General features: G+C 50.1%; 1 protein-coding gene across 1 annotated transcript; it reads right to left on the bottom strand.

Moving 5' to 3' along the window:
* Positions 1 to 7,770: 7,770 nt before the first annotated feature.
* LOC124675485 (L-type lectin-domain containing receptor kinase SIT2-like) lies at positions 7,771 to 9,729 on the bottom strand (the record flags this gene model as incomplete). Its single annotated transcript, XM_047211562.1, has 1 exon — positions 7,771 to 9,729. A coding segment is annotated over one exon (1,884 nt), but the record flags the coding sequence as incomplete, so codon positions are not given.
* Between the last annotated feature and the right edge of the window lie 271 nt (positions 9,730 to 10,000).

Raw genomic sequence — 10,000 nt, forward strand, 5'->3', positions numbered from 1 at the left:
TATACCAGTTATCCTCGATCGGTATCAATGCTCCTTTTCTCGTTTGTTTTATATTTACAATGTCATGTGAGCACTATTGCAATGTGTCTGTGTAGACATGTTACTTAAGATCACAATACCGAGAGGGAACAGTATAGAGTGTGCAATCAAACTCATGATGCGCCTCTTGATCGTTCTAATCTTGTTTGCTGTCTAGCCTCACTGGGATGTGTATAGAGCGTGTCCGTATTACACATTTACACTCCCTTCCACGTTTTGTATTCGTCTAATGTAGTAATGTTAGACCTAATAAAGTATACTTTTTTTTGCTAAGATGGTTCATATTATAACATCATACGAGCAGTATATACGAATTACCCACATTTATCTTTTTGGCAGCCAAGACCAATAGAAGAACAAACTGGCCAATGAGTGGTCTGTTCCGCACAACCGAGCCTACCCCTCCGACATTTCACATTTTTCGTTCTCGCTCAACCCGACGGCCGATGCACGGGCACCTGATCCATGAAGGCCGAAGCCATCATGCCAGTTCGAGTTTATCATCACTTACACAAAAGTATACTTTACTCAAAATAATAATATTAGCTACCCCTCCATCATCAGTTAATTGATGCCAATGTGAACTGGACATAGTATTTGAATGTACGACGGCCTTGTCAATTAAATTGGGCAGGAGGGAGTGCATGAATTTAGCAAAATTTAGGGCCTCTTTAAAATCTCGCACAGGGACCTGAATTTCTGGAGACGGCCAGTTCATGACAAGTGTGTATCAAGTTTTGTTTCGCAACGCAAATAGTAGTTAGCCAGTTTTATAATTTTATTTATTTCAGGAACACCTATAGATATTTTTGTGATATCCCGCCAAGCTCTCGATGTGGGCTGATTTGAGCTGCCGCTTTCCAAATGTAGTGGGCTGGAATAGGCCAGGATGATTAGACATAATTGGGCTTCTTGTCCAGATGGCAAATCAAATCATGTAGATATCTCTCTCAAAAAAAATCATGTAGATATCCTTCCGTTGCTATAAATATATCCTGAAAGGTAAATATCCTTCCTTGTCTAAATGTAAAAATCTCATTATGCCTCTACGAAAAACAATTCACCTGTCTCTCTTGCTAGCGATGATGAAATCAAGATAACATTATCATCATTGCTTTAAGTTTCACTGCGAGTCCATTAAATTTGGTGCATACGCTCTCGGATAGCACTCCTGACAATTAATTAATCTCGGATCCTTAACTGCTTAGTTTAATTTAATGGCATCATGCGCAAAATTATAGTTTTAGCAAGACCTGGATTATAGTTGCTTATTTTCTTTTCAATTCACGGCATTCTTGTAGTATTCCACTGTTAGTAGCTTTGATCATCAGGGTGCCAGGCCCCTTATTCAGAAATCTAAATGGAGAAAGCGTATCCATGTGCACTGCACTGCGGTAACTTTGACACTAAATATCTTTACCGGTATATTGGAGTTGTGCACATAGGCGGACCTATCGTCCCTGTTGCCCGGGCTTCTCTTCAGCGTGTCTCCTTTTTTTTTTTTGAGAACAATCTCTCAGCCTCTTTAATGATCAGAAGCTAAGATGTTTACATGAAATAACAAGCCCTCAGGCCTTCTTTCTAGCCATACATGCCTTCCAGCTGGTAGGGATGTCGCCAGCCGTGCTAGGCTGTGGGCTTCGCCTTTAGATCGTCGATTTTCATGCCGAAACACCACCCCTCCGCGCGTTTTGGCTGCTTCCTTGATCTCCTGGTGTACATAGCTGTAGATGCCCATGTTTGCCTCCTTCAAACCCTTCACCACTTCCAGGAAGTCCGTGGCAATCACGGCATCCCCTTCGTGTAGATCATCCAGAAGTGCTAAACCCTCTCTGCACGCCATTGCTTCGAGGCACCCTGGGTGAGTGATCCCCTCAAAAACCACCGCAGAGGCTCCGAGGTAGGTTCCTTCTTCGATCGGCAGACCACACCCACCGCACCTCTATTCGCCGTCTTCGCCACGGCCCCGTCTGTGTTAACTTTGCACAGTCCCAGCGGAGGTGCGATCCACTTGGGCGTCGGCGCACTACGCCTCTCCCCCGACTGGCTCTTCTTCTTTCCCTTGCACGTCTGTAGATCAGCCAGGTAGCTCTCGATGAAATGATGAGTGGTCAACGGACTCTGGGCAATGTCCTCGTGGATGAGCTTCCTCCTTGCGTGCCAGATAGCCCAAAGAGAGACCACCAACATCGTAAACTCGTCATGGTCCATAGAATGCATCATGGAGAAGATCCATTGGCGGGCCGATGGTTCCGCCTCTATGCTTATATGCTCAACAATGGTAGGTTTGGACAGTGCCCACACACACCTAGACATGGTGCACTCAATCAACGAGTGACGCCATGAATCCTCCTGCCCACAAATCGAGCATGCCTTTGACTGAGCCATGCCCCTGTGGTGACGAACATCTCCCGTCGGCAGCGAGCATTGGGCTAGCCGTTAGAGGAAAACTCGAATTTTCGAGGGAACTTCACACTTCCACAGCTTTGTCCAAGATTTTCTTTCTTCAGCTGTGCTAGACGAGGCAGCACGCTTCTCTAGCCAATCCTCCTTTGTTCTCTTTACATGGACCAACTGTCTGTATGCGGAGCGCACCGTGAAGATGCCGTTCTTCTCAAAATGCCATGCCCAGAAATCGGGAGCTCCTCGACACCGATCTGGTCGGCGCTTGGAGGATGCCGCACACCCCCGCGCGTCCTGGGTAGTTAGCTGGGCCGCGGCCCAACATCAGGTAATGCGTTTTTTTCTTTTTTTTTTTTTTTTTCTGTTGTTTCTTTTCTTTTTTAAAAAATATGTTTTTCTTTTCTGTTTATATTTTCGTTTAAAATCTGAAAATTTATCAAAATTAAAAAAAATTCAAATTAAAAAAATTCAAATTAAAAATAAATCACTTTATAAAAAATCTGAACATTTTTCAGATTTGAATATTTTTAAATTTGAACAAAAAATGTATTTTTTTTCTATGAACAATTTCCGAATTTGAACAAATTTTATATTTGAACAATTTTCGAATCTGAACGATTTTCATATTAGAAAATTTTCGAATTTGAACAAATTTCATATTTGAACGGTTTTCGAATTTGAATGGTTTTCAGATTTGAACGGTTTTCAAATTTGAACATTTTTGAATTTAAACATTTTCTCAATTTAAATAATTTTTATAAATTAAAATTTTCGAATCTGAAAAAATATAAACAAAACCGAAAAAAGAAAAAAAAAATAAAAAGGAAACAGAAAAAAAACCAGAAAAGAAAAAGATAAAAGATAAACAGACACAAATGGGCCTGGCCCATACCCGACCAGGGGGTGGTCGGTGGCCGGTAGCCACCGACCTGGTCGGTGTATAGGTTTCGCCCAGAAATCTTCAGCGCGTCTCCTGTTGATGGCGATGGACACAGCTGCGAGGCAGACAAGGACTGCTTTGCCCGGGCTTTGCCAGCGATTGTTACCTTTGTTGGGCCAAATGCCGCCACACGAGTGCATGTTTCTCTTGGCCCATTAGTCCATTAAGCTGGTCGACCGACCGAACCAACGGAAAATCAATCGATTCCCAATTCCCCAATCAACTCTGCTTCTCTCTGTGAAACCCTCGTCCCAGGCGCAGGTTCCCAGCTCTCCTTCCGCGCGTCATCCTAATTCAGGCGAGCCGGCGAAGTCTGACTCAAGGATGGCCTCCCAGGCATCAGGGCGCATCCAGTGGGACGGCAGCCGCAAGCGGCAGCGAGGCAGCTCAGGCGTGAGCTCGTGACGGCGAGTTCGGCGGCCCGGAGTGAGGAGGCAACTCCGGCGGGCGGCGGCTCGAACCAGAGCCGGCGAGCTGACTCAATCTCGTCGGCTCCAGGCAGTAGAAGACAACTAGGTTTAAGTTCTTTCTGACTTTCTCAGATTTTTATTTGAGCACAGCCAAATGTCCAATTTTATATTAATTTGGAGTATAGATCGTTGAAATGGACTTAAAGTACTTATTCTTGAACATAAAATTGTTTAAATTTCAGCAATGAGATGCTTTTTGGTTGACACAACAAGCGTAGTACAACAAGACCACAACCGCAAGCAAATGAACAAAATGGGGTGGAAATGCATATTAATGAATACAATCCGATGCTTTTTTTTTACTGTGATATAGTTTATGATGCTGGTCTTCGACGACAACAAATTAATGAATACTACCCGATGTTTTTTTACATGTGTACACCTTTATATGTGAAAATTTCCTCATGTGATCTTAATATTTGCTTATGTTCGAGGAAAGCCGTCCCCTCTCGGACGACGAACTCTCGCTGCGCCTGCGTGTGCTTTGCAGGACTACTCTTGAACGCCTTGTGCTTGAGCGCGCGGCCCTCTGGAAGCAGCGTGGGAAGTTTCGGGCGGTGGTGGAGGGAGACGAGAACACGCGTTTCTTCCACGCCCGTGCCTCGCAACGGCTGCGGCGGAACTCGATCCGCTCCCTCGTCGTCGACGGCGCCACCTTGGTAACCCATGATGCCAAGGCCGCTGCCCTCCACTCGTTCTTCTCCGAGCTGCTCGGCCGCTCCTCCGACACTTCCCCGGCTTTCGACGTCGTCGAGCTCTACCGCGGCTGCCCCAGGGTCAACGGGGACGAGCTAGTCAGCCCTTTCACGGGCCGGGAGGTGGAGGCGGCCCTCCTCTCGTTCGACCGGTCCAGCGCGCCGGGGCCTGATGGGCTGGGGCCCAGTTTCTACAAGGCCGCCTGGCCCACGGTCGCCCCTGCGGTGCTTCGGCTGTTTGAATGCTTCCACTCCCGCGCTCTGGACCTGGAGCAGATCAACCGCTCCCACATTGTGCTCCTGCCCAAGTCACAGGGCCTGCTGAGCCCCAGCTCTTTCCGCCCCGTGTCCCTGCAGAACTGCAACGTCAAGATGCTTTGCAAGGCTCTCACCATTCGTCTCCAGCAACAGATCGGGCGGCTGATCGACGCCGACCAAACTGGCTTCCTCTACGGGCGGAGCTTCGCCGAGAACTTCGTCTTCGCCACCGAGCTCGTGCAGACGTGTTTCCGCCGGCGCGCTCCGTGCGTCGTGCTGAAGCTGGACTTCGCCAAGGCCTTTGATTCGGTGAGCTGGGCCAGCCTGCGCTCCGTGATGCTGGCTCGCGGCTTCCCTGAGCTCTGGTGCGACTGGATGGACCTGCTCTTCTCGTCCTCGCGCTCGGCTATTCTCCTCAACGGGGTCCCTGGGAGGTGGATCAAGATCTTGCGCGGGCTGCGGCAGGGAGACCCTCTGTCTCCCTACCTTTTCCTGCTGATGGCTGATGTGCTGCAACGGCTAGTGCGCCGCGATGACACGCTTCGGCACCCCCTCCTCGACGATGCGCCTTGCCCCGTCCTCCAGTACGCGGATAAAACACTCATCATCCTCCGCGCGGAACCTGGGGCGGCGCGGCGGCTCAAGCTCCTCCTGGATCAGTTTGGGGAGGCGACTGGGCTAAAAATCAACTACCACAAGAGCACTTTGGTGCCCATGCACGTCGACGCCGTGGTGCTGGAGGAGATTCAGGCTGCGCTCCAATGCCGTGTCGAGGGGTTCCCTCAAACCTACCTCGGCCTGCCCCTCTCCGCGGAGAAGCTCCGCCTCGCAGATTTTGCCCCCCTCATCGCCAAGGCCGACCGCTACCTCTCCGGGTGGCGCGCCCTCCTCCTCTCCCCGGGAGGCCGACTGGTGCTGCTGAACTCGGTGCTCGACGCTCTCCCCACCTTTGCCATGGGCGCGATGGAGCTCCCTCCTGGCGTGCTCACCGCTCTAGACAAACTGCGCCGGGCCTTTCTCTGGGCTGCTGCCGAGCGCGTGTCGGGCGCCAAATGTTTGGTCGCTTGGGACGTGGTGTGCAGATCGAAGGAGGAAGGAGGCCTCGGGGTGCGCTCGCTCCAGGTCCAGAACAGCTGCCTCCTCGCCAAACTCCTGCACCGTCTCTTCGCCAACCCTGACGAGTCATGGCCACGCTGGGTTTGGACCGCACTCGACGGTTCCCCTTTGGATGACACGAGCCGCCGCTCTGCGACGCTCTGCGGCTCTCACTGGGCTTCCCTCTTGCGGCTGCTCCCGCTCTACCGCGCCATCTCGCGGGTCCAACTTGGCAATGGGGCGCGGACCGCTTTCTGGCATGACCACTGGCTCCCGCGCGGCCCCCTCTCCGCGGCGATGCCGGAGCTGTTCTCCCACTCCACTGCCCCCGCGGCCACGGTCCAGCTGGTTCTGCGCGCTGGCCTGGACTCCTTCCTGGTGAATCGGCTCTCGTCAACTGCGGCGCGCCAACGCGAGGAGCTGCTGCTCCTCTTGAACTCTACTCGCCTTTCCGCGGCCCCAGACGGCCGCACATTGCCTCTGTGCGCTCGCGAAGGGGGGCGCTTGAAGACTAGCGCGCTGTACAAGCTCTGCTCCGACGGCGGCGTCCGCGACGGGAACGCGGGCTTTGTGTGGCACAACTCTGCCCCGCCCCGCGTCAAGTTCTTCGCCTGGCTGCTGGTGAAAGGGCGCATCCAATGCCGCTCCAATCTGCTTCGGAAAGGGATCCTTGAGGCGGACGGCAGTCGTTGCCCCATCTGCGACGCCCCCCTCGAGACGCCTGCCCACATTATGTTTCACTGCATCTTCGCCCGCCAATTCTGGTCCGCTCCCGGCTCCCCCTCCGTCGCCGACGATGCCGACCTGGCCACGGCTCCGGTTTGCCCCCTGCCGGCCTCTACCCCTGCTCGCTCGGCTTCGACTCTTCGCCTTCTTTGCTTCTGGCACCTTTGGAAACATCGGAATGGCGTCGTCTTCGATGGGCTTGCCCCCTCGCTCTCCTTGGTTCGCAAGCGCTGCCGTGATGATGCGATCCTTTGGCGCGCGCGTCTCCCTCTTGATCACCGCGCCGACGTCGATCTATGGCTCACCTACTTACTTCCTGTCCGATTGTAATAATCTTGAGCCCATCCCCCCGCGTTGGATGTGTCTCCCCTCCCCCTGTACATCTGCTGACAAAACCCTGGGGTCATTTTTCACCCCTGTCCTCGTGACGCAATGAGAAATATATTCAGGTGGGAGCTTTGCTCTCCCCGGTGAACACTCAAAAAAAAAAATATTTGCTTATGTATATGCGAAAAAAAATTTAGTCACATTCTGGCTTGCCAAGGCTTTGAAAATTTTCTGGGTCCACCACTGGTTGTGCATTGTCTTAATAATTGAATAAGATGATGTATACCATCCAGAGTAACAGTTAGGGGTGTCCAAACCTGGGGGTGAAAACTGACGTAGTTCACTTTCCTTCAGTAGCTCCAATCGGAGAAACTGAAACTAGTGCAAAAATTGGCCTATGATTTCCATGGTTTCAACTCAAACCGTTTTTTGACATCCCTGGTAACAATATTATTATCCATGGAACCGTCAGAACACTGAAAACTTTTCTCTTCTTTTCAAGCAAAACACTGCAAGTTTGTTCGACTAGTACGCCTGCTCAGTTTCAGACAAAAATAATGTAATTCATGCAGAGATGGAATATTGTTGAACTTGCTACAACACATTTCAGTGCATATCTGAAAAACATGAATCTCATGACCATTTTAGTGCATATAAAAACCATTTCATTTTCTTCAAAATTAACTGGACAACACCAAATATCCAAATCGAGAACTGCTTCTACTGTTATTTTTCGTCAGCATACTTCATGGGAGTCCATCAGTACACACAATGGGCTTGCCCATTTTCTTGCTAGATTTGGATGTTGTTCTTCAATCATTATTTTTTTATATATATAAGAGCTAACAAAATGATCCAGTCAAGTACACAGGACATGACACATGTCATTTCATCATCTTCCTCCGGATAGATCAGATATAGTGCCGATGCTAACCACTAACGATGGTGGATATGCCATTATATGGGGATCAAAGCCTTTGTTTTTCAATACGGCCATCACATTGAAGCTCAAATGTGCCGATGCTAACTCCGGGACAGGCGTGTCTCTGTCAAGGTACTCCATGACCTGTTGCATGCTTGGCCTTGCATTGTTGTAAGGGTGGGAGCACAACAGCCCAAGCTTCAGCACAAGAGACACCTCGTAAGCATCGTAGTCCTCTAGAAGCCTTGGATCCACGGTCTCGAGTAGCGTCCCGCCATGCCAATGCTCCAGCACCCAGTCAACCAACAGAAACTGGCCGCCTCGTGCGTCTTCCCTGATAGGCCTTTGTCCACATGTAACCTCGAGGAGGAACGTGCCGAAAGCAAACACATCTGTAGGAGGTGATGCCTTCCCCATGCGTACTAGCTCCGGGGCCATGTAACCCATGGTGCCAACCATATGTGTGGTTTGAGCATCGGTGCCATGGTCGTACAGCCTTGAGAGGCCGAAGTCACCTAGGCGGCCGTTCATTTCTTTGTCGAGGAGTACGTTGCTTGCTTTGACATCCCGGTGAATGACAACTTTCTCCCACTTCTCATGAAGGTACAGCAATCCAGATGCAACGCCTTTGATGATCTGAAACCTGTGAGCCCAGCTCAGTACTGGTTTGCCCAATTCGTAGTGCAGGTATTTATCAAGACTACCATTTGGCATATATCCGTACACCAACAGAAGTTCGCCTTTTCTCCTGCAATAACCAAGTAACTCCACTACGTTACGATGTCGGATGTGACCAATACTGACAACCTCAGCGACAAACTCTTTTATGCCCTGTCTTGACTCGTGCGGCACCCTCTTCACTGCAATCTCCAGTCTGGATGTCTGAAGCACTCCTTTATACACCTTGCTGAACCCACCCACGCCGAGTAGGTGCTTTTCGCTGAATCCATCTGTTGCATGGTACAAATCCTTGTAGGAGAATCGATGCGGTCCAAGCTCAACCTCCCAATCTTCTCGTAGCTCGGCATACCTCAATCTCTTTCGCAGAAATAGAACTGCAACAATTCCCAGAGCAAGGAGGAATGTTGCAACAGCTACTGGTGTCAGGATTTCTTGAACCTTGGATCTTGGCTTGGAGTCAAGGCGAGGCATCTTCGGCAGCTTAGCGATGTTGACAGGCGGAGCAGGTTGGTTGATGCCAAAGCTCCAGCCAAGAATGTAGTGCCGAGAGTTGATCGGGCCAGTCGCAGAAGAGAAACCGATGTACGCTTGCTCCGTTAGCACACCGAAGAGGTTGTACATGGCAGAGACAAGTGGCCTTGCTGGTTTAGACATCTTGACGGGAGCAATGGTGACGTCGATCTGTGCGATCTCTTCGGTGTAATCCACCCACACCTGCATCACGTCTCCGCTGATGAGGCTCATGCTCTGGAATCTTTCATTCTCGCTGTTGATATAGTAGCCAGCAGCATGCGACCGCACGGAGCGGAGACCATTGATGTTCACACCGATGTGGTTGTTGTCGATGTCTTCGAACTCGATGTTCTGCATGGTGTCGAGCTCGGCGGCAAAGATGTGGTTGCTAGCGTTGCCGTTGTTGTCAATGTTGGCGAGACCCATGTACTGGCCGGCAAGCGTGCTGGTGAAATTCTTGCTCGGCGCAACCACTAAAGCGATGCCATGGCAGCTCAGGTTGGGGTAGGCGGTGATGATTCCGAACACGAAGGAGGCAGAGAAGGACTTCACCGAGCCTCCGGGAAATCTGCTGAGGCGGAATGGAGCCAGGAAGAATGCGTGGCCTTTGAGCTGCACTGTACCATTGGTCAGTTCAAGAAGGCCTTCCGGCGTGGTACAGGTACCAAGTCAAGCGACGTATAAGTTATTCTTACTAGTTTGTGGCGGAAATTCAGTTCAGCTCCCGGTGTATATGCTCCCACTACCAAAAAGTTATATTTCGAAATGGTGACAAAATTTTGATAAAAAATACTACATGTTCATCTCCATAATATATGTGCGTTCGTCAAGTTTTGCGAGGAACCAATATTTTTTGTGGTCTACGTAAAAAAGAGAGAATTTTCTTTTGAAAAGACTTATTTTTAGCATTGAATTTTTTCTTTTTTACACA

Source organism: Lolium rigidum, chromosome 7 (assembly GCF_022539505.1).
Source record: "Lolium rigidum isolate FL_2022 chromosome 7, APGP_CSIRO_Lrig_0.1, whole genome shotgun sequence".
NCBI lineage: Eukaryota > Viridiplantae > Streptophyta > Magnoliopsida > Poales > Poaceae > Lolium > Lolium rigidum.